This window comes from Chiroxiphia lanceolata, chromosome 3, assembly GCF_009829145.1.
Source record: "Chiroxiphia lanceolata isolate bChiLan1 chromosome 3, bChiLan1.pri, whole genome shotgun sequence".
NCBI lineage: Eukaryota > Metazoa > Chordata > Aves > Passeriformes > Pipridae > Chiroxiphia > Chiroxiphia lanceolata.
The window spans coordinates 20,341,018-20,366,522 of NC_045639.1; the positions used below are offsets into that span (position 1 = coordinate 20,341,018).

The window sequence follows — 25,505 nt, forward strand, 5'->3', positions numbered from 1 at the left end:
TTTATTATCAAGCAATCATGGGTATTTTGTGCATATGCTTTGCCTTGTTTGCTGGCAGCAGATACCAATCCAATCATTATCAGCAGACAAATTTTAAAGTGACCAGTGTATTTAAGGAACTATCATGTCAAATGTATCACTGTGTTTTATAGTCAGGAAAATTACAGCTGTTATTAGCAAGAGTTCATTGCAAACATTAACTGATCCTTTTAACTTGAAAGTTATGCTAAGCTGTTGAGCAGATTTTGGTTTTTTTTAACATATTTCAAATTCAGCCATTGAGTAAAGACAGCATAACAACAAACATAAGGCATTAACTTGAACTTCATATTTAAGTCCACCCCAAATCACACAATATTGAATATAGCAGTCTAAAGGGAGTAAAAGATGCCTCTGTATCTGCTACTTGTATGGCTTTCAGGTTGGCTTTCAATCAGGCTGTCCTATTTAGTCTTCTTCAGTCAAAGAGATGGCAAGTACAAAATGAAGTATTTGAAGGGAAAAAGTGGTTCTCTATGCTGACTGCTGTAAAAAATTTGTAAGGTTTCTGATGAGATTCTCTTTCTCTAGAGCCCTGGCTAGCACTGGACAAGTACTGAAATCCAGAAACTGGATGAATTCATGGTCTGATTTAGAATGTGTGTACTAAGTGTGGACTTGAAGAATTTTTGGTCCTACATTATTTCACAGACTTCAGATTTGGCAAGAGCTTGTCAGTTATGTCTATTTGAAGAGCTAAATATGAACTAGGCTTTATTGATTAAAGACTTTTTTATTTTTCTTTTCAGAAATATATTTCAAGAATGGAGAGCTTAGGGGGTTTTATGATGTCAGCTCTCTCAGCTTCATTATTACAGGAAATCTGTGCTAATTTGAAAGACTCTGTCTTAAAATGTAATTGTCAGAGCGTTTTTTAAGAAGACAGGGAAAAAGAAGACAGAACAAAGAGGTGAGGTAAAAGACCTGTGATTTCATGAATGCACAGAACAATTGAGGTTGGCAAGGACTTCTGAAGCTCCAAACCACTACTCAAAACAGGGTCAATTAGAGAAAGTTGTGCAGGGCCTTATGCGATGGGGGTTTGAGTATCTCCAAGGGTGGAAACTTTACAAGAACATCTTGCTCAATCTGGGCAATCCCTTCCAATATCTGAGCATTCTCCCAGTAAAAAAAAGTTGTTTCTTATCTTCAAGTGGACTTTCTTGTGCTTCAGTTTGTGCTCACTGCCTCTCATCCTGTCCCTGGGCACCAATTCCAAATGCCATTGAGGCTGGCTCTCTGGGAAGAGTTATCTTGCCATCTCACCTACAGGACAACACTCAGAACAGTGCAATGGACAATAAGCATGGTGGTTATGTGTTCACTTTGTATCTTATCTGGGCACCACTGTTCTTACAACCACTACACATAAAGGTAAGTCTCTGAAGTGACATAATTCTACTTAAAATAGGAAACTGATTACTGTCAACAAAGAAACTAGCATTGGAACATGAATGGCCGAAAGAAAGCTCCTTACAATCGGGCAGGGATTGAAAATTGGCCATCAGATCTTAGTCCTGATTAATCCCTCTTAAAAACCTAATGATCAGATGTCAAAAACCGACATGGTCCTTATTCTCCTCTTGAAAAACACAGAAACACATGAATCACCTTGGTTTTGAAATGAAATTCATCCCTCTACAATGCTTAAACTCTGAAAAAATGTAGAACTCGAGGGAACATTATGAGATGACTTCATCTAAAACATTGCCTGAAGTGTATCTAAGCCATCCATAAGAATTTTTCTATTCTCCTCTTAACAACCTGCACTAGAGGGAGTTCCACAACATCTTTTGGCAGTATGCATCAATATTTCACATGAATTTGATTTCTTCTCTCCCTTTTCCCAGTGACTGCATAGATCCTTTCTCTTCATTAAAAAATTTAAGATACATTATCATGTCTCCATTCTACAGAAGCTCCTCTAGATTAAACAAACCTTCTTTAAGCTCAAGAAAAATATTCAGATGACGTTCCTTCTCTTTTTTTGAAACAGAACCCAAATCAACCATGCAGCTATCTGCTCTATATTCAAGAATTAGAGAGGACTGAAAAGCACAGCCTGAAAGATGGCTCATAATTTATCAGTTAAGCCAGTTAGTAAGTTGGAAGAGAGAAAATCTTTAAATAGATTGCTGATAAACTTGGGGGAAAAATAGACAATCTTTCAGGTACATGACTCCTGCTACTTGCAAATAGAGTTCAGTAGAGGGTATGAACTTTGGTCTGTAATGTATGAGTTATTACAGTTCTTTTTTTTACTTTTCCTCGAGTTGTCTGTTTTGATTAAAACACAACAATTTAACAAAATTAATCTAGAATAAATGACTAACAAGTTTAAAACTACTGTAAAACATTAACATAAATTGATAAATCAGTGAAGTAAACCACATATTAAAACCTTAATTTTTTTATGTTAAAGGTAAATTAGTTTCTTCTTAATCTCCTAAACCTGTTAATAGAGGTTTTAGCTTGTGTGCTATCATACACTTTTGCTATCTTGAGGTCTGTCAAGGGAATTAGATTGACTGTGATCTGCTGTGTGCCTTAAGGCAAAACCTCAAATACTTCAAGGTTCATTAAGCAAGAAATTTAAACCACTAAAACATAAAACAGCAATGTGTGGACACATTGGCTTATTTTATTTTCAAAATTAGAAGTTCTGCCAGGAAAAAAAAAAAAAAAAGCATCTTTTAAAGCTCCAATCCTGCAATTAGCATCATGTGGGCAGGCTTCTGCATGAGCAGATCTCATTGCTGCTTTGGGGACTAATATTCCAGAGCTGCAAACACTTAAACACTGACTTAACTGGACTGTTATGAGTAGGCTTACTGAAATTAATGGTGCTTTTCATGATAGTAAAGTACGTGCCTGTGTGAATAAAGGATCAAGATTCAGCTTTTTAATTTCACAGTGAGAGAATGAATTATTTCTATGTATTCTACAAATAACCAAACAAAACTTTTAAAAGTAGTTTTCTACCTCCAGCATTTTTCTGAAGTGTTTTCTGCATCGATATCCTCTCCACCACTTCTGTATCAAAATCACCATTGCATTCAGATGTCTAAAATGAAATATATTAACAAAATAAGGATTTTTTTGAGACTTCCTAGTATAACTTTTTTTCACAATATTAAAAATAACATATAGTGTATTATCCATACTTATTCCAAACAGATGACCACTACAAACACACTTTATATGTATACTTGTATGCATACATACATATGTACACAAAAAAAGTCCAGTTGCCATACTCTCACTAGGCAATTTTTCTGTAACAACAACAATAAGAGAGAGCAGCACCACAGAAAAGGAGTTGGGGGTCCTGGTTGCCAGCAAGTTGAATATGAGTCAGCAGTGCCCTGGCAGCCAGGAGGGCCGTTATGAGGAGTGGCTGAGGTCACTTGATCTGTTCAGCCTGGAGAAGAGGAGACTGAGGGGAGACATCCCAGTCCACGGCTTAATCCTGAGGGGAAGAGGAGAGACAGGCACTGATCTCTTCTCTGTTGTGACCAGTGACAGGACCTGAGGGAGTGGCTTGAAGTTGTGTCAGGCCAGGTTTAGCTTGGATATTAGGAAAAAGTTTTTCACCCAGAGAGGGGTTGAGCACTGGAATAGGCTCCCCAGGGAAGTGGCCACAGCACCGAGCCCGACAGAGTTCAAGAAGTGTTTGGACAGCGCTCTCAGGCACATGGTGTGACTCTAGAGGTGTCCTGTGCAGGGCCAGGAGTTGGACTTGGATGATCCCTTCCAACTCAGGATATTCTATCATTCTATAAGAAAAGTCTCTGAATCAGCATATCTGAGGGACATCTGGTTGTTTCATTTCTTTTCCAGTCGTGATAAGATGTCCTTTAGAACACTGTGTATCTATTATGAAGATAGATTATTTCCATGCTACCTATTAGCATCATGCCTTTTTAACTGTATGCAGTTCTGAAAATCAAAAATTATTTTTTACAGTGCCACAGCATATATTTCCTTCTGTTGAAAAGCAGAATAACAGTTGTCGCTCTTTTTTTTCCCTAAATGCTCCTATTTTATTAAAATCCAGTAATACCATGAGCAATTTTCAGGAAAAATTCAAGGCTGAAACATAGATTAGGATAGGCTAGATAGGCTTAATATACTACCTGAGATAGGCTCGGACCCTGCATCCTCGAAACCAGCTCTGGATTTTGACAGCAGCTCTGTATTTTATTTTTCTGTCTTCATCTATAGATCTGGAAATATAAAAGCAGTAATAATTATCAGCATGGCAATGTAGAACCAAAGAAAAATATTCTAAATATGTTTTATTGTTGCAGTTTGGGATCCTTTTCACTAGGTTTTTCATTTTTTAATTCTACATAATTCAATGGTAGTGTAGAAAAACGTAATTTACTTTAGTTGCATAGTATGAAGGTAACAAGGATAAAGAGTATTGCAACTCATAGGGAATGTAATTTTTGGGAGAGTGTATTTCTTATTCTCACACAATACTGAATATACATGTCAGCATGTCACGTGGAATTCTTCCATTGCAGGTGAAATATGTGGATAATGCTTTAACTAAAATTAGGACTGACTGAATTATAAGAAAAATCAGGTAACTGTGCATAATATTGTATACTATGTGAATATTAAATAAATTCACTGCGGTCAATATTATAATCTGAAGCATATATTAAATGTAAGATCTAGTTTAAAGACACTATCTTTTGATTGTTAAAAAATATTTTAGTCATGTATTACTTGAACATTGATAGCATCAATAATGGTGACAGATACACTCCTTGTCTGTAGGATTTTTTTAATGAATATGAGTTGACCTTAGCAGGATGGAAACAGAGGATTTAGACATTCTATCTAGTTTCCTAGGAAGGAATTTCAAGAGGAGAAATATGAAAAAGAAGAGGTGATCAAAGGGAAGTGAGATACAAATGTAAGTTTATACTGTTACGACCATGAAAGCACAGGAAAGAAACTAGGTGTGGGAATTTCCAAACTTTAGATGGCCTGGAACATCAGGAAACTTAGTGTGGCTTAAAAGGAAGTCAGAACTTGGAAACTTAGTAATTTAAACAGATACCAAAGGGATGACCATAGGAATCTTTTACATGGAAATACAGTAGTCAATGCAGCAGCTTATTGAGTCCTGACAGAACTTTTCAAAATGGGAATTCAAAGACACGGATTTTGGAGATGATGTAGATATGAAACTGGCAGCATATTGACATGTGTTACAGATAGGAAAAGAGGGAATAAAAGGAAAAAACAGAATTACAAAATATGCTAGGGTTGCAGCATTGATTAATACAGATCCTAGAGGAAATAATGAAAAAGGGAGGATACAGAGAAGGATGAAGGATTTGGCTTTAAGTTACACAAGAAGAAAGGTTATCTAGAAAGAGATACTGGTGAGGCAGCAGAAGATGCAAGGTAGATATAGGGGAGAATTGATGACTTCAAGAAGATTTTCAAGAACTATTAGATGTCAAAGCTTTGTGTCAAATGACACAGTACAAGGAAAAGACGTGCACAAGTGGGAAAGAAACACAAGAAGCACAAGTAAAAGGACCTCATCAGAAAATAATTCCAAGAAATATCCCTTGCTTGCATTCTCTCTGTGACTCTGTCTGCTAGGAGAATAGTGTTTGTGACAAAGCTAAAAGTCATGTAAGGAAAACTATGAATCTAAAAGAGATTAAAGAAATATATTAACCTGGAAGAGGCTTTTAAGAGAATTTAGGAAGAAATCATTACCATTATGAGTTTCAATGCTGAGAAGTAAAACTCAGCTATGAGATCAATTCTGGCTTTTATTTATTTTTTATTTGTTTCAAAGCGTCAGTAACTGTCAAGTCTTTGAACTGAAAATTATATTTTAATTTTCATGGATTTTTTTTTTGTTATCCCATTTTTATTAGGAACATATTTACCAAATACTTTAATTTGTTACACCTGACACAAAATAACAATTAGGTTACTATTAGTTTCCTAAATTAGCTGATATTAGTGAGCTCGATTAACAAAATTTTGTGTCAACATTAATTGCATCAGTAAACACCAACAAGACTACTTTTTATCTGATAAGTTAGGATTATCCTTACCATATTTCTTGTGAAATGAAATGTAGATTTACTATCAGAGATCAAGAAACATTAGCTCCACTCATTTTATATCATCTAGTGCAGCATGTGCTCTCAAATCACGTTAAACAGGCACAAATTTTCATTGTCATCTGACAATCACCAGACCTTCTCAATATCTGAAAACTGTGGGAAACAGACTTTTTTAATCTAAGACCACAGAATAAAAATTTTTCAAAGCTGTCTAGGGAGCTTACTTATTCCCTTCTTGTGTAGATTCTGAGTTTTCATAGGAAGCAGATACCTTCACAATACTTTTACCTAGAGGTAAATGATTTTGATTAAAAGAATTTTGACTGAGCAATTTGGACCTGGACAGGCAGCCACAATTACAGTCTGGAAATCAAGGAGATGTGGGACTGGCCATGTCAGAGGTAACCATTCCTACCCACTTGGCAATGACAACAGTCTGTTTCTGGAAGAGCAGAAGCCTTCTCCTCTCTTACTCCCTGTTAGATTTTTTTAGCTGGCATTCTGTCTTGTCTGGCCAAGGCAGTTTACAAGTCCTTGTAAAGTTTATTGAAGCAGACCAGCAACAAGATAGTTCCACAAACCCTTTCAACTGCCCTTGCCAGCAGAAGTGGTTTGAGGCGAAAGTTTCTCAGGCAGGTATTTGCCTTGAAACAAAAAAGTCCTTCCCTAGAAAGGTGTTTTCCCTAAAAAGCTGGCTTAAGACACCTCATACCTCTCACATAAACAGAGTTCTGCATAAAGCATGACAGGAATGTTATGAAGATCAGAAAAATATTATTAAGATTAGTTGCTGAGCTGGACTGTTTGAATCTTCTCATTTAAATACTCAGCTGCAAATCTGAATTTTCAGAAGCTGATGAATCATAGCCTATTCTTAAAAGGGAAACAATTCATGTTTGGAAAGCTATGCCAAAAAACAAATCCCCAAACATCAAGCATGCTGCCCTCCAATGGATTCCCAAGTCTGGCTCAGACTGCTCTTTCTAACCTGAAATATGTGAAATACAAGCATAGTTTCCTGTAACTGATGTTTGTTTAGTGAACTGCTGTGTGTACAGCCACAGGAGTATGAACAAAAGTTCAGGGGAAGAACAAGAAAACACAACACTTTACATGCAGGCAGGACTTGATGTCTGTGTAACTTTTTGGAATGTTCAGGAGCTTTGTTATTCATGCTAATGATGTTGTAATTAGATTCAAAAATAAATTATTCATTAATTAGTGAAGAAAAATTAAACTACAGCTATGCTAAACACGCTTTTTTTTTGTGTGTGTGTGTATTTGCATTGCACATACAGCAACAGCAATAGTGCAGTTGAATAAAAGGGTTTACAGGACAGCTCTACGCAATATTAAAGTTGGTCTTAAAACATTTTATTTCCTAAAATCTGATCTGGGAAAAGCTGACCATCACCATGTTAGCAGCCAGAAAACTCAGCAGTGCAAACTGTCCCACTTGGTGAGGAGAAGGGTAACACGTGATCTGATCTGTCAGCCTGTTGCTCACTATGTGGGATATGTTAGATCTTTAAGTAGAATAAACATCTCCTTAACTTGGTAAAAAAAAGACAAAGCACGTCCCAGGTACTTAGAAAGTTGCACAATCTAATTTAGGGACTCCTGGCGCGTGACTGGGGAAAAGGGGTCGGCTCAGGGAGAGAGGGCTGAAATTGCCAGGCTCAACGCCTTTTAGGAGTCTCCAGAGGCTCCTTTCCCCTCAAAATTAGCGAGGTGTTGGGGGGGTGGGCGGAGGAAGAGAGGTACATTAAGTATTTTTATTGTATAAATGGACCCCTTAAAGACGCTGTGCTGCTGCCATCAGGTCTCCTCACATCGCACTGGTAGTATTTGAGACCAAGGAGGTGAGCTGGTGCTCTCGGGAGGGATTTTAAAGTGAAACAGAGTCACAGAATGGTTAAGGTTGGAAAGGGACTGCAGTGGGTCATCTGGTCCAACCTCTCTGCTGAAGCAAGCTCATCCTAGAGCGCATGGCACAGGATTGCGACCAGAAGGTTCTTGAATATCTTCATTCAGGGAGACTCTGCACCTTCTCTGATCAATCTGTTCCAGCGTGCTGCCACTCCCATAGTAAAGAAGTTCTTCCTCATATTCAGGTGGAACTTCCTGTGCATTGGTTTCTGCTCGTTGCTTCTTGTCCTATTGCTTGGCACCACCAAGAAGAGCCTAGATCCATTCTCGACAGTCTCCCTTCACATACTTATAGACATTGATGAGGTCCCCTCTCACTCGTCTCCTCGTGGCTGAACAGGCCCAGCTCCTCCAGCCTTTCCTCGTAAGAGATGTTCCAGTCCCTTGATCTTCGTAGCCCTCCGCTGGACCCTCTCCAGGAGCTCCAAGTCTCTCTTGTACTGAGGAGCCCAGAACTGGACCATTTCCAGAGGGACTGCCGCCATCGCGTTGCCGGGGGAGAGGCGGGGGTCGCCCGCCCGCCCCAGCCCAGCATGAGGAGGTGTGACCCGCCCCACCACCGGCACGGCCCGGGTACCTGTTCGCAAGGAAATACTCCTCTCGCAGTTCCGACAGCCTCTCCTGCAGCCGGGCCAGGGCGGCCATGCTCCCTCCCTCCTCCCGCCCTCCCGACGCCGCCGCCATGGCAACGGGACCGTCCCACTGCGCTGGGGCGCGGGGGTGGCGCTGCCCCGGCGGCCGCGCAGGCAGGGACCGGCACCGCTCCGGGGGCAGCGGGGGTTGCGCGGGGCTGCACCGGAGCTGAGACGGGGGTGCTGGAGGGAACGCGGAGCCCCTGGGTAGCGGCCGGGAGAGGGCTGGGAAGAGGCGAGGTGGTCGCGCCCGGCTTCCTCCGGTGCCGCGGCCGCTTCCGGGCCCGCATCATGGGGGACTGAGGAGCAGCGCCGGCCGCCCGCGCCCGCCCGCCCGGCCCGAGCCCGCCCGGCCCCGGCCCCCGCCCGCCTCCCCTCGGCACAGTCTCTGCGAAGCGGCGCCAGCCTCCCCGGGGAGCGGCCGGGCGAGGTGCCGGGTTCATGTTCCGGGTGGCTGAACCTACCCCGACCCGAGCTCAGGCGGCGAGGAAGAGCTGGTAAGCCCGGGCCCGGGGGGGACACGTGTCCGCCGCCCCCTGCCCGCCCGCGGGGCCGCTGGAGGCGGGAGCGGGTCGGGAACAGCGTCTCCGCGCTACAGGTGGGGCTTGGAAACGTGGGGGCGGGTGGTGCCCTGGCCGGGCCTCCCCGGGGCTGCGGCTGGCACAAGAAGGAGGGGATGGTGGTGATGGTGGTGATGGTGCCCGGCCAGGCCCGGGGGATGCGCGGCCGGAGGTCTGAGAGGTGCCACTGGCGCGTCCCGGCGGCGCGACGCCTTTATGAGCGAGCAATAGGCGAAGGGAGGAATTTCAACGACTTGCTGAAAAGGGACGGCAGGCAAACGATGAATCAAAACTTTTGTCCCGAGCTCAGTTAGGTTTCCCTGCGTGTTTGGGTTTTTCTAACAGCGGTAGGCTCTCTAAGGCCTAAAGCCCTTGCAGCGTGTGCAGCTGAGCATCCAGGGACTTAGGTTTGCTGCTCTGGAGGTTTTTTATTGCAAACCAAGAATCAACAAGTGCTGCTGTAGCCATCGAGCAGGGAAAGCGTGGGCGGTTCTCCTGCAATAAAGTTCACAGATTTACTGTTTTATGTAATTCCTTGTGCCAGCATAGTGACCGCAAAAGGCCATGTTGTTTTTACTGTAGCACTGTGAATAGGGGAAGCCAAGTAACAGAATAGAAAAAGTCACTATTGTTAATAGACCATGGAGGTGTAAAAACTGGTAGTGGAGAGATTTGATAGACACAGGATGTCCCAAAAAAACAGCTGGGAAGCCTTTAGTTTTCTTCCTGAAATGTTACATATCTTGTGATATGTTAAGTAACAACTGGTGTATATAGCTTGTCATTCGTTTAACTTTTATTAATGTCAGCAAGGAGGATTGTGGTGGGATTTTTTTGTGGTTTTTTCTTAATAATTTGAGTCCTTGAGGCTTTTTTAGAGGCTATATTACATATACAGATAGCTTCTGGTAGATTTCTCAGATCTAAAATAGTTTTTCTTTAATCTTTTTTTTTTTTTTTGTTTCTTTTCTGGGGGTGAGGAAGAAGAGGAAAGGAAAGGCTTTGCACTGTGTTTTCTTGCATAGAAAACTCCATTTGTCCTCCACTTTTGCCGATACCATCTGGTTTTTTTCCTGTGGGTATTGTCATGGCTTCTTTACAATTTTCTAAATGAGAAAACTTTCAAAGAGGGATTTTACTTGCTCTGATAAATGTATTGGGTAGAAGAAGCTTGTCAGTATTGCTAGGCATCCAAATTTGCCTGATGTAAATATAACTTCTGTTGGTGTAATTCAGAACGTTTCAGAGAACGAGGTATACTCCAGTGGCACAAGTATTTTTACTTGAGTAGAAATGCTGCATACAATAGAAACATTGCCTACAACATTCCAAACATGTGTCTGTACTCTGAGAAATTTTTCATTAAATATACCTGTCATTCATCTTTAAATTTTACTGGTTTGTGTCCACATAAAGTAATAGTCTTCAGCAACATGAAGTCTTCTGTAATTGTCATCAGACAGTAGTGATTTTGCTTGTGCAAATACACTGCCCAGAGGAATTCAATACAGAGAAAAATATCGAAATGTTATCTATAGCACTCTTAGTTTAGCAGTTCTTAAGGAAGGTCTGTTGAAAATCTGTCTACTCCTCAGAGCTGCTCTCCTATGTATAAGTTATTTCAGAAGTTGTCTATTAAAGGAAGTCCATTTGAGTGGGATGCAGGAAAATACTTTTTTCAGTGTCTAATACTTGATGTAGAAAATTAAGAACTTGTACTTTTTTAACAGCATTGAGATCCTAAAGAGCTAAGTAGATTCAGAACAACCACAAGGTAAAACTGTTCACTTTGGATGGTAAAGCTGCTCCGAAGCTGAATGTTTTTCATTTAAATTGTGAACACATGTAGCAATTTAGGAATAGTTTGTATTTCGGATACTTATTGGGCACTCTGATAATGACTATGGTGCTGTAGTGTATTACCACCATGTGACAGTTCATGTAATTCTGCACCTTGACAATTAATTAGTGAACTCATACTTCTGAAAAGGGCAAGCATATCAGTAAATGACAGCAATGGGATTGTAAGAATTGCTCCCTCTTATGATAAATTGCTCCAAATCTCATTTCTGGCTGACCAATTCATTTGTGTTAGAGCCTTGTTAAATGTAGTTCATGTCAGCATCTTTCTGACTGTATGCCACTGCTCTGTACTAAACACTTTTTCACTGTTAAATATAAGTAGACTGATAGTATTTATTGTTGTGTCTTCTTAGATAAGCAGCAGTTGTAGAAAAGTCAGATATACTTATTGCAAGTTAGCCTGGCCCTAATTTTTAGGAGGATCAGCAGCATACTCAGTTATAAAATACCATCATTGCTCAAATACTTTTTATTGTATGGAATAGAATCACATAATCACAGAATGGGTCAGGTTGTAAGGGACTACAGTGGGTCATCCAGTCCAACCTCCCTACTTGAGTAGGGTCATCCTAGAGCACACAGCACAGGATTGCATCCAGGCAGTTCTGGAATATCCCAATGAGGGAGACTCCACAACGTCCCTGGGTAATCTGTTCCAGTGTGCTGTCACTCCCACAGTAAAGAAGTTCTTCCTCATGTTCAGGTGGAACTTCCTGTGCATCAGTTTCTGCCCCTTACCTCTTGTCCTGTTGCTTGGCACCACTGAGCAGAGCCTGGCTCCATCCTCTTGACACCCTTCCTTCAGATACTTATAGACATTGATGAGATTCCCTCTCAGCCGTCTCTTCTCGAGGCTGAACAGGCCCAGCTCCATCAGCCTTTCCTCATAAGGTATGTTCCAGTCCCTTGATTATCTGTGTAGCCCTCCTCTGGACCCTCTCCAGGATCTCTGTCTCTTGCCTGAGGAGCCCAGAACTGGACACAGCACTCAGATGTGGCCTCAGCAGGGCTGAGTAGAGGGGTGGGATCATTTCCCTCAACCTGCTGGCAATGCTCTTCCTAATGCACCCCAGGATACCATTGGCCTCCTTGTCCACAAGGACACACTGCTGTCTCACAGACAGCTTGTTATCTACCAGGACCCCTATATCCTACTCTGTGGAGCAGTTTTCCAGCAGGTCGACCCCCAGTCTGTACTGGTGCACAAATGTAAGGAAACTCCAATTGTCTAAAGCAGTTTCTCAAATGCAGAGTTGGTACCAAGAATTCATGTGTAGTGTGTGATTGGAGAATAAAATGTCGGTAGTAATTGTATGCAGTTACTGGGAGCTGTATATATGATAGAGAAAAAGTTCATAGACACTTCCAGCAAGTGTATTAACTATGTCTTAATTGAGGAACAATGACTTTCATAAATCTTAATTTTTTCAAAATCCTCCTATGCTTTGTTATTTTCTGGAACTGATTTATATACACACATAATGGACTGCAACAAAGGAGTGTTGGCATACCTCGAAGGTGAAAAGTAGCCTGGGATTTTGGGTTTGGTTTTCCCTTTTGAGATATAGATATGCTCCAGTATATGATCCTGGTTTGTCTTGAGAGTCCTCAGCTTTTACAACTCTTCACATTATCTTATATAAAATTCAAAACCGTTTAATTTCTATAAGTGTCTGTTCTGATACAGTCACATTTTTAAATTTTATAGTATGAAAATGACATTTGTATTAAGTTTCTTTGGTCTGCATGTCAGATTTACTTTGAATGTGTTGCCGGTGCATTGGCTCTTAGACTTTAGGGGAAGCCAGATCCTCAGAAGTGGGAGAGTGCAGGGAGTCTTGGTAACAAGCTGCTGTGCCCCGTAGCAATGGTTGATACTGGGTGGAAGGGGTGGAGCTTTTCATACCTGATTGTCCAGCAGACAGTGCCTAAGGACATAAATAGATGTGGATGTGGAACCAGATGCTTTGTCCTCCTCATAAAGATGACTTTTTAATGACAGGTGAGTTTAAATAGTCTAGGTACAACTTCAGTTTCTGATCATAGAATCATTAAATTTGGAAAAGACCTCTGAGATAAAGTCCCACTGTTAACTCAGCACTGCCGTGTTCACCACTAAACCATGATACCAAGTGCCACATCCACACATTTTTTGGAAGACTTTCAGGTATGGCAGTTCCACCACTTCCCTGGGCAATGCCTGATCATCCTTTCAGTTAAGAAATTTTTCCTTAATATCTAATCTAAACCTCCCCTGGTGCAACTTGAGGCCATTTCCTCTTGTCCTGATATTTGTTACCTGAGAGAAGAGCCTTCTACGGAACATAGGTTTATCAGTTATTTCCTAATCTACCATAGTCTCTTGCTAGCTTTTTAACTCAGCTGTGTTGCTTCATTTTGCTTCCCCCTTCATATGTCCCAAGAGCATGATAGTTCTTTTTTTTTGAATCCATAAATTCTTCAGGCAAGGCAGTGAGATTTATCGTTTTCTGCTACCTCCCAAATACTTGCACCTGTTCAATCCAAATTTCTGTCAGACTCATTAATAAAGCAGGGATCTCGAAACTAATGTGTCTAAGGCTTTGTGAAAATAGTTTCTGAGGTGGAGAAATGGGATTCAAACTAGTAGCTGTCTGAAGATGAAGGTACATTGTGAGTACACCTGTGTTACAAGACATCAGAGAATCCATATGGGAAAAGATCATAAGAATTTGAGTTTTATAATCCCGATGTTCAAGGAACTCTTTGATTTTTCTTGTGCTTTTAGCTTGTGATCAAGCTGGATTGTGAAGACAGCAAAACTCATGGTTTTTTTTGGAATTGATGAGGCACGGATGCAGCATAAATTTAGCTGCAAGAAACCCCTTATCTATTTAACAGGAAAAGGTACAGAACTAGAAAGTAAATATAAATGCAGCTGTTGGTTTGGTAAGAGATAATGCTTCTCCTTAAGAGCTGTGCAACTAAATTAACTTTCCCATCAGTGTTTGTTTGTTAAATATTTTGCGAGCAGCCAAAGCTCTACATTGTTACATGCTTTAGGTGGGAGGTGAAGACAAATGATACTTAATTTTCACTGAAAAAGCAAGTGCCCATTATTTCCCCGAGGATTTTCAGTTTGAATATTAATAGTGAACAGAAGCTGTGTGGTCTGTTTTGGAGCAGGTGAAAGCAGTTAACACTGTTTCCTGCAAACAGTACTTATATGGTCGGTTTTGGTAAGGGTTTGAGAGGAAAAGAGTCAGCCTTTGGTGAACTACATTAAAATTGCTTCAGATAAATGTAAAGGTCAGTGTAGGCAAACTAGATTTTCTTGTAGTAAAGTAGAATCTTCTCCTAGTGAGGACATTACAGTTTATTGCTAGCTGTGGGCTGTTGCTGTAAGTGCATTTTTATAGCCTTATGTGAGTCATACTAAACTGTGGCTCATCTTAATATTTTATGTACCTCACTATGTTGTTCTACATTCATTGTTACAACCTTTGAAATTTCTTATCTTACTGAATATGGTTGATACTCACTGGTAATGTCTTTAATACTTCTTATAGTTATTTTTCAACTTGTTTCAAATGCAAATATTTTTGTTACAGTACCATCTGCAGTGATGATTAAAATTGCTTCATAGGTTTGGAATACAAGCTTGACAGCTGGTTGTGAACTATGGAGAAAGTTTCAAAACTGAGTTTGTGTGATAAATAATGCTATAATAGAAATATGCTCTTGAATTTTGAAGATAGGTTTGAGATTAATTGTTCTATCTGATTGCTGCTGCCTTTTTTTAATTCTTCAATTATAGCAGGAGAAATGAGAGCAACAATAAAATGAAGCAAAAGAGATGTTTTGAGTTTTCAGGAGAAGGAATTTTAATATGGACCACTGGCATATTGAAAATGCGATGTGAATAAAAAGCTGAAGTGATTTGTGATTGTATTCTCAATCTGTTGCAAAGGAGCTTGAGCTGTCCCAAATTGATCAAGTAATTTTCATAATCTTTCTAAGGAAACATGTTGAAATAATTACAATATTGATTTGTCCAATCTGCCTAAGACGTAATGCAGCCATGATACAGTTATATTATACATTGAACCATGACTGCAATTTTTAGGGTAAATAAGATCACTGCCCTGTACAAATCTTAATTCAGGAGTTGCAATGAAGAGACTTGATATTCAGTAGAAAAGATTAATTGCAGGAGTGCATAATATTCAAAGTCATAGGCTGCTGGAAATTAAGTCCTTTTACCGCTCAGGGCCTTTTAAGAATCTTGTTAACCCTTTACTTCAAAAACACTTAAGGGTGTTCACTCTTCTGGACTTTCATCTTTTGATCTGGCACAATCTGTGTTGACAGTATTTTGGCAAGAATTCAAGGCAAGAATTCAGGTATAAAAATCAGAGCTGGATGTATTGTATTTGATCTTGAAGTATTTTTGGAATAAGACAACTTTACCACCTTACTTATCTGGAGTAAATTGGTATGTCCGCACTAGGAGCTACATTGATTTTAGTGATATAGTTATCCATACAGATTAGGGATGCTGAATTGAAGGAATTAATCATAAACTATGGTGTAAGACATTAGTGTCCCTGTCTTTCCCTTTTGCTTTGTGCTGCAGGGGCACTGGCAGAATGGGCTGGAAGAAACATGCAAGCTAGTTCATATTCTGGCAGGTTAGCAGAAACCTGTTCGTTTTGGGAGCTAAATGTAGGTTTAAGCCTACTGGTTCAGTTTTTGGTGCACCTCCAGTTCTGTCGGTTAGCTGTGAATGCAAAAGTCTGTGCCAGAAGGGCTGGGCAGGCAGGGGAATTAGTGTCTCAACCCAAATGTGCTGGAGTTTGTCTGTTTGAGTGTTACAGCTCCTGTTGTATTAGTACAAAAGTCTTAGGAAGACCCTTAAATCTTAATGGTATCTCATTTCTGATATGAGCACCGGTGAGGATATATCTCTTCCTGTGGGTTTAATAGTAAGGCTAAAGGGGCCAGTGCCTTCCCCATTTTGCAGTTATAGCTACTGAGAAACAAGGACTGATATGTTCAGGCATCCTGTGTGTATTCCTACCACACAAGCAAGAAAACCTAAGCAAAAACCAGACACCTCTCTCACCCCCCCCCCAAACCCTCTGCAGTAGCTGAATCTTTGAAAAATCAAAGAAAGAATTAGTTTTACATCATTGTGCTGACACATTTAAAAGTAATTTCTAGACTAATTGGCTTCCACTTTTCCACTTTTCTCTTTCTGAATTTTCAGAAAATTGTTGCTTCGTTTGGAATGCTTTTCCTCCTATGTTGCTTCTTTTGCTTCTGAGAAGTAATTTTGTGTGATTATGAATGTTTTCATTCTTGTGAACCAAATAGATTAAGGAGAAGCGTAGCATTCTTCCAGAGCTGTCTCACCACTTACAAGACAATATGATAACTCTGCTGTACTGAGAGCCAAAGAAAACATAAAATAAGGAGGGAGTAATATGACTAGAGATTACAGCAGGACAGAAAAAGAGGGAAATAAGTGACACAGTAGTTTCAAGAATTCAAAATAAGCTTGTGCTTTTACCACTTTCTGTGCTTTTATTGATCTTGCAATTGAAATGTTTAAAAATAAGTCTGAAAATCGTTTAAAAGAAGAATATATGATTTCTTTAGGTAAGATATTTCATGAGCAGCTTGGATTTCTTCGTAAACGTGTTCTTTGGTTTTCCCATTAATATTTAAAATTTTTGTACCATGTGGTCATGACTGTCCAGTCAACCATCACCATTAAGTACCTTTAACATTGGAGTTTGTGGTAAGTGACAGGGGGAAGCCATGTGTCAAGGTTTTCTCCAAATCTACAGCACCACTGGGTATGGGGAGAAAACTTTAATTCCACCATCACTTTAAAATAAGTGAAAAGTCTTGCTTTTAAATGTCCTCTACATAATTTTCTGAGTATCTTCCATATATATCAGTGTAATGTAGTAGAGAGCATCAACAATGTTCTCTGCTTTACCTCAGCAAAAGGGGTCTTCTGATGTTTCGATGTGAGAGTCTGGTCGTGTGTTTATAGAGAAGGTTCACAGCCTTCAGAGAAGGATTAGAGTTCAGCAGCAATCATTTAATGGTTTTTTTTTTCATGATTATGTTCATGTAATGCATGGGTGAACTTACTGAAGTTAAACACATGCTAAATGCTAGTGAAATTTGAGGTGGAAGGAGCAAAATATTCAAAAGGGATAAGGCCTTAATCAGACAATGTGTGTGTTTAGGGATTTTTTTTCCTCATGCAAGCACGTGATTCTATGGATGTAAGTGCCTACATGTGGTAGGAGACTTTGCATTTAATACTCTAGAATTATTTGTAGCTAGTATTCTCTCAATTTAATGTAACTTCACTGAATCAGTATTTTTTTTAAATCAAACAGAAGTCAGCCATTTGGAAAGACAGAATTAAGAACAAAGTCATATTGTCAGAGTTGCTGTCTTAACTTCATTTTGGCATTTAGGCAGCATCAGGAGATAATTATCCTTAAAAATATTTTATAATAATGACAACTCTTAAACAGGACTCCTTAATGTACTATCAAGAAAGAATATGATATATTCCATTTCCCATTCATGAATTTAAAATATGCTCCTTACCTGCAGTTAGAGCGAATGGTCTTTGTTGATGCTCTTGTCGCATGGAATCGCTGAAAATCATGAAAGTGTGATGAGGTGAATTAAAACCAAACAATAATAGTGAGGCCAGAAACAAGTGGGGAAACACCTTGCCTGCCTCTTCTTTCCAAGTTTGAGAAGATACCTTTTAAAAGGACTGTATGCTGATGTGTTGCAAATTGCAGAGAACTGGTTGGTGAGTTTTTGTCTCCTGGAAGAAATGGAATAATCTTTATAGGATGGACATTTACTACCTTACCTAAAGTACCCAAATGATTTTGCCAAATAAAATTGTTATAGTTTATGCTTAACACTTCAGATTAATTTGTTGTTTTCTTGTGTATTTTCTTTTCCCTGAAATATTTAGGCATTTCAGTAGGACTATGGAGGAGCTGGTTCATGATCTGGTCTCAGCACTGGAAGAAAGTTCAGAGCAAGCCAGAGGAGGTTTTGCTGATACTGGAGATCATTCTAGAAGTGTGTCTTGTCTTCTAAAGCGACAGGCAAGGAAAAGGAGGGGACGGAAAAGACGTTCATTTACCACCCATCATCCCTGGGAGACTGGTCACTGCTTAAGTGAAGGTTCCGATTCCAGTTTAGAGGAATCAAACAAAGACTACAGGGAGAATCATGCTAATAAGAAAGACCACAGTGACTCTGATGACCAGTTGTTGGTTGCTAAACGTAGGCCTTCCTCAAACTTAAATAACATTAGAGGCAAAAGACCTCTGTGGCATGAACCAGATTTGGCTGTTGACAGTTTGGGAAACAGAACTTTGCGCAGGAGAAGAAAGGTAAAACGGATGGCAATAGATCTACCATCAGAAGTCTCTAATGCACTGACAATAACTCAGCAGCAGGATAACAGCAGAGATCAAGAAATGGACAATAACAATAAATCATACCAGCACCAAGAGTTTTCCAAGAGCAAAGTGAAAAAAAGAAAAGTATCTGCAGCTCGTCAAGGACCAGAAATCTTGGATGAAGGAGTTGTTATAGAAAATGAAGAAGTGAACCAAGCAAATAAGGACAAAATGGAATATGAGGAACAAAAAGGCTCAGATGAGAACATGAGTGACAGGTTATTCTTTCTTTTTCTTTTTAAAGAAACTTTGGATAATATTTGCTTTTATTACAGTTGCTTGTATTGGGAGTCTTTGGATTTTTTCTTAATTCCAGAGTTAAAATTCTAGCATCAATAGTATCTGTTTTAATAAATTATTCTTAATTTTTTACGTACTATTTTTAATATATATGAGTTGCTCAAGTTAAGGAATTCAGCATAAAATAGTCATGGGGCAGAGAAATAACCAAGAAAATAGTTTCTTGAAATAATACATTCTAATTGCTTCAAGATTAAGAATGACAAAGTATACATATGATTAATGTGTTCTTTTCTGGATATTTCAACTGTTCGACAGTTCTCAGACAAGAATTAAGTGATTTTCCAATTTCTAGACATTGGTGCTCTGATTGTTATCTCTATTTGTCAGAAAGGTTGTCAGTGTTTAGAGTCACCATTTAGACAGTATGTTCTTATGTGGTATGGGCATAAAAAGTCTGCAGGTTGCCAAGGATATACATCATTTACGAAATGCAAAAACCAATTTACAGTTCAGAAACACCTGAGCTTACCATTAGAAAAATGGAGGAACGATGACCCTTTGGCAGTACACCTCATCCATCCATTCCAGACAGCAGTCATACTACAATGGTAATTGTTTCCAAAGTACTATTTTGACAACACAGTAAGGTGTAAGTCATTTTTCCACCATACACAAGGGATGTTAACTGCAGGGCTTGGTAAGCTTGATTATGTTTATTCCATGTGCCTGGTTCTGAATGCAGAAGTGTCAACAAGAAAGACACACATTAGAAGATATAATTTTAATCAATTGCTTGACAGCACTAGTGTTCCTATTCTTTTTGGTAGACATTTTATCTCTGAACTGTTAAGACTTTTCCTTACTGGACAGGTAGAACTGAGATACAGAGAGTATCCAGGGGTTTTGACCAGAGCAGACAGATTGGTTGCTGTAATAAAAACAGTGTTGATAAGTGACTAACTCCAGTTATTGACAGAAAAGTCCCAAGTCTTTTTATTACATAGTAGCTTTGTCCCTCACCTGTGAACAATAAGCAGCTGAAAAAGCTGAATTAATCCCAAGCCTTAAACATTGTTCCCAGCATCTTAATGACTGGAGCAGAACTCATCCGTGCAACACAGAAGTGTGTGTTGTCAGGAAACCTTTAGCAAACTCTCTTCTTTGATGATACTGGCATTCTGTTACTCCAAGTTTGGTACCTAAAGACAGGTGTTTAAAAATTTTCTTCAAGCTTGGAACCACTGCATAATTTATCATGTGTCCATAGTCTTGTCACTTTTTTATTTATAGATCTTCTGTTATGCTACAAGGATAACAGTTATTCAGATCACAAATTCTGTAAGCTAATTTTTGGGTGGAGAGGAGAGTGATCAATAAGGATCTCAAAAACTGAGCAGCTCTCAGGTCAGACTGAATATCTTTTTTCACAAAAGAGATGTTATTGTTTTTAAAGTTGATCTTCCTCTTCGAAATGCTTTATGTTTTGTTACCCTGAATGATGCAGTTTCTCAAATCATACTTCAAATGCATGTATATGGCCCCAGTAAATGGTCTTTAAAACCATTCTCGTCCTCCTACTGTTTTCTGCTTGTGCACGTGGTTGAGTGATGGTCTGTTGTTTGATGGAATTTCTTCCAGTGGTCATCTGGACCAGTAAGTTTGGAAATTACTGAATTAAAAAAGTTACATTTCGTAATGTGATTAGAAATCCACCATATCTAAGCCTCTCAGGTGATACTGTATCCGAATATTTTGTATGTGCATAATTTTAACTCGTTTTAATCTAACTTTACTTAAATACAGTAGTGCCTTTATTGTCTGAGATCATTTAGACAGAAGAACTGGAAAGAACCAGCAAACTCTCTTAAGAAGACTATGTTCTGAAAGTGCAAGCTGAAGTTTTAAAAGGGAGCATGGGATTGCACAAGATACAGAGAGCTAACAAAGGATCTTGGATAAGATTTGCACTTCAGCAACGCTTGCTAGAAGAGGAAGAATAAAAAGTACACAAAGCTGCTCTAGTTTTGTTCTCAATAATGTGTGCAATAATATAGTTCAATAATTTTTTTTTTTAAAAAAGGTAAATTTTTTTTAGAATTTTTTTTTGTTTTTAAAAAAACCAGATGAATTTAAATTGCTTGGTTCTAAAATTGATGAGAAATTTTCAGTGTATACACGTGTACACATGACATTACTTGAAAATAACATAACATACGTATTTGAAGTGCACATTAAAAATGCTAAGTGACACTTCTTTTGCAGTCTTTTATGTCTGTGTGAGTGTTCAAAAGCCAAACACAGCAATAACAAGGTTTTAAGTGCAGGATTCAGGAGCAGTAGTAGGAATCTTCGAACTCTTAAAATGTCAGCATCTAAATGATCCTAGAGATGAATTCCTGTGATATTTTTTTTAAGCACTGAGAATTAGATTTTTGTGATCAGAGCCTGTCCTTTGCTCATCCTCACATATCCTGGGTGCTTAGCTTTTGGCCAGTTTCAGCCAAATTCAGCAGTGTGTGGTGTTCCGGGTGATATTTAATCCCTGCAAGCTTTGGCACTTGTTTGTGTTTAGAGCGACTAAAGAGAGGAGAAATCTCAATTGCCCCTTTTGGAAAAGAGGCAGCAGTGAAACTCAGAGACAGCCACCCACCAGCCTGGGGTCAGTGGGAGCACAGCAGCTGGGCAGTTCCTGGGAACAGGACAAAGCCCACGTCTGCTATAAAGCCAAGGTACCAGACAACTTGTTTGTAAATAGTAACTGCAAATGACAGTCATTTCCTCTTTGTTTCCACAAGTGTAGAAATAAAGCTGTGAAAGCTTTTTGGATAGCATAGCTGTTCCTTCCAAGTTTTTGCTTGCATAGACTATTTTATAGGACTAAAAGGAGTCTGTGGCTTTTTTTTTTCCATGGAAGTCATGCTGGGAGCGGAATTCTCATTACAAAGCAAAGGAATTAGCAGTGTAAAGTGCAAAATGATATTAAAACTGAAAATAAATTCCATCATAACAGCTTTCATGTTACTTAGATATTAATGTATTAATTCCAGAGGTTTTGAATTTATTTAGTGAAATGACTGCCATGTAGCAATTATCTTGACTGTAATCCTTGCCCTGTGTGACTGTGGCCTGAGGAGGGTGAAAGCTGTAGCTGCCATGGATATGACAGTGTTAGTTTGAGGGTTTTTTTTTCTGAACCTTTTTTTTTAATTCTTTCTTTTTAATTTATTTTCAAGTGGTTATGTTTTCATGCACTGATTAGTCCTTCAGTAAGAACTATTGCACAATTAAAATATCTTATTTAAAAAAAGGAAGGAGACTGTTCTCAAAATTGGAAGTTTTGGTAGGAAAATGGCTGAAATATCAGGGTTGAAAGGATTTATGAACTTTCATTTTAAAAAGTACAATTAAACAGTAAGTGGACAAGAAAAATCTGTGAAAAAGGAATGTTTTTTCTTGTAGATGTATGATGTAAAATTGTGCACAATGAAATCTAAGGATAGTAAAGCCATCTGTTATAATTAAAGTGAGGATGGGATGCTTGCTTGAAGGGAGTTACAAGGATTCACAACATTAGAAAGTTCAAGTTTGGGTCTCCCTCATGAAAGGTGGTTCCATTCTCATTGCATGTGTGTCATCTTTCCTCTGCATAGGGCAATTGTGCAAGTGCTTAAGTCTGTTCTGATTATATTTTGTTTAAAAAAGAGTATAAGTATTGCTTATGCAATATGGGTAAACCTAAGGTATAGCCAAGATTAGGACAACTTAATCTTCAAACACAGAACTATGTCTATATAATATATATGTGTTTTAAAAAATAATCACTGCTTTGTGTCTCCTGCTACCATATTGTGTTTCAAATCCTGTTGGGATGCCTCCCAGAGAGAGAGGAAAAGACCAAATATATGCTTATAATTAAACACAAATGAGACTAATTTTATATAATTCATATTACAAGCTTTAAAAAAAGGAGGCTTATCTTTTGAGACATTAGAATTTAAAAGGCAATAATTTTCTGAGGTGTTCTAGTTGTTTAGAAATAAAAATAATTTACCATTAGAAAGTAGCTAAAAATAATTGGAACCAGTTGACTTTCAAGTGTAGGACTGCATGCATATTGTAATATGAGTTAAGTGTAGGAAGGTAAACAGACCTAAAGTTCTTGTGAGTAGCTTGTATGAAACATCAAGGTTAGCCATACCACTTATAGCATGTACTTGAATTTGTGTGCTGAACAGAAGTATTTGGGGTTTTTTTTCAAATTCTTCTAGATCTCAATGTGAGTAAAATGTGATTAAATTTTGATAAGAATATTATTTGTTTAAAAGAGCTACTCTCTTGATAAAAAACAAAATAAAAGGTTTACATAAAAATCTTTTCATGTGAAACTCAACAAACTGTGATCTGTGTTATTAAAAGTCCAGTCTGTTTTACTGTTTAGAGATGTGGAATATTGTTTGTAACAATGTGTATACAGCAAAGAACTAAATACATGTCTTTGAATTTAGAGATGTATGTGCATACCTGATGTTGTAAACACATATTCTAATTTTAAGACCATGCTGGAAGTCATGGAAAAGTAGACTACACCTTGCTTTGTTTTGTTAATATTATGATCATGGCTCATACTTATTTTCTTCAGGGTGACCTTTATTTTGATTTAATTGGCTACCTTTGTTATAAACTTTTTTCATTTTGTCAGAGTAGTATGTCATGAAACCTTAAGCAGTGTCTTTTCCAGAATATTTGCAAATGATGTTCAGAAAGGTAATTCCATTTTCAGACTCTTATATTTCATGTGCTGAAGGAAGGGTTAGTCTGCCTTTGATTGAGACTTTTCCTATTTTATTGAGCAGTGGTGTTCCAGGATCAAGCTGAATTGCACAGCATAAGAAGGGAGCAGTGAGCATTTGATGGAAGCAGATAATAAAATGCATCAATTGTGTCAGCACCTCGTTGCAGTCACATCTGGCTTACTGTCAGGGTACCATTAGATTCCCATGGTTTTATGTGCCAAAAATAATACGCTTTGTAGTTAATGGAACCAGGATATTTGCAGTTTGATTAAAAAAAATCATCCTATTTTCTCTCCGATCTCTGCTGGGCTTAAGTTCAATCTGAGCACAGCCTTGTCTCCTTAAAATTTTACGACTGAAAGATCAATTGTTCTTTTGATCTGTTTCTTTCTCTCTCTTATTGCAGTGAATCCAGCAGTCTGAGCAGCAGTGATGCTGGTTTGTTTACCAATGATGAGGGAAGACAAGGTATTGAAACAATCTTTCCCTTCTCCACCCCTCAAACCACATCAGTTGAAATTCTGTAAGCGTTACAAGTTATTTCATAGGTTAATTACTATATTTCAGTTGCTATTACTGTTTTAATGAGTTGAAGTATAGCTTGTTTTCTGTTTTGCTTTTTTTTCGTGTTATCAAAGGGTGACCTGAATGCCTGACTCAGTCAAAAGCTGTCTTGAGCAGTAGTCTCTGTAATATGATATACTTACTTAAAACTTAAACATCTCCCTAAAAATCCATCTATGCTAAGTTTTAATTCCTCAGTTCCTCCAATAATCTGACAGGACTCTGTAGTACTGCTTATCATACTATTTCTGAGGTGGCTTTTTTTCTTTCTTTTCCTCCAAATTGATATGGCAGAATTGCAGGATTTTATACTTCTTTTTCATTCAGTAGTTTGCTTGAAAAATAGTTTCAAGCAAACTACTTTTTCAGCAGTCTAAGATTTAGACTAGAAGACGGATGCTGTGTAACATCTCCCATCTGAAAAAATTTTCTTTCATCTAAGATTCAGTAAAGATTCAAAATTTTCCTTTAGTATGCATAATGTTCTCACATATTTTTATATGATAAAACAATTGAGGATGGAGGTATAAGGTGGGTGTTTTTATCAGCTTTACCCTTTATTGCCATCTTTAGGTACAACACATTTACCTGCATTATGCATCTTAGTGCCCAGCTCATGGACTAGCAACTCACTGTCTTTGACAGTATACAAAAATGAGACAAAAATAACCTCTCAAGTTATTAAGACTTGCTTTTCTGTTGGAAATTTTAAGTTAATGGTGATGGAGGTTATTTTCGTATGTGGTTTGCCAAAGGCTACTTGAATGGGTGCAAGAAAACAAATCCTGACCCATTCCACAAATGTAGGTTGAAGGAATGTTTGGGGGTTTTTGTTTGTTTGTTTGTTTTCTTTCTCTAATGTCTAATTCAGTCTCTTCTGTTTTTTGAGTTTTTTTAATCTTATATTTTAACATTACAGTAAGGAGATGACTTAAAACAGGGGTGTTACCTTCCTCGCTCAGTCGTAGCTTGTGCTACACAAACTGTACCTCCCAGTCTGAGTATCTGGTTTCAATTGTGCTAACTCATAATTTTAAGAGTTTAGGCTCTGTTTGAAAGTTTAAATCCATCTCGTAACTTCAGTATTTCAATTCTTTAAGTCTTTAGGTATGAGACAAGTCAAAAAGATGTGCTTTTGCTTCCCTGTTGGAATTTCTCTTTTGACTTGCCATTTTTAAAATGTTTGGCATCTGTATTTGTGTGTGTGACATGACCTATCATATTTCCAGAATTAAATTATTTGAATCTTTGAGTAATATGGTTGAAAACATCTCAGTTG

At 38.6% G+C, this 25,505-nt stretch overlaps 2 protein-coding genes across 3 annotated transcripts in view; one reads left to right on the top strand and one right to left on the bottom strand.

Moving 5' to 3' along the window:
- SPATA17 (spermatogenesis associated 17) overlaps positions 1-8,785 on the bottom strand; it is an 87,503-nt gene extending 78,718 nt beyond the window's left edge. For both annotated transcript variants that reach the window (XM_032683513.1, XM_032683512.1), the window contains exons 1-3: positions 8,653-8,785; positions 4,176-4,265; positions 3,022-3,103 (exon numbers count right to left, since the gene is read on the bottom strand). In XM_032683513.1, the coding sequence (XP_032539404.1) occupies positions 3,022-3,103; positions 4,176-4,265; positions 8,653-8,759 (279 nt within the window). In that variant the 5' untranslated portion in view covers positions 8,760-8,785. The remainder of the gene's footprint in view (positions 1-3,021; positions 3,104-4,175; positions 4,266-8,652) is intronic.
- An 87-nt stretch (positions 8,786-8,872) lies between these two features.
- Positions 8,873-25,505, top strand: part of GPATCH2 (G-patch domain containing 2) — a 124,400-nt gene continuing 107,767 nt past the window's right edge. The window contains exons 1-3 of the mRNA XM_032683511.1: positions 8,873-9,204; positions 18,131-18,844; positions 24,069-24,130. Of these exons, the coding sequence (XP_032539402.1) occupies positions 9,149-9,204; positions 18,131-18,844; positions 24,069-24,130 (832 nt within the window). The 5' untranslated portion in view covers positions 8,873-9,148. The remainder of the gene's footprint in view (positions 9,205-18,130; positions 18,845-24,068; positions 24,131-25,505) is intronic.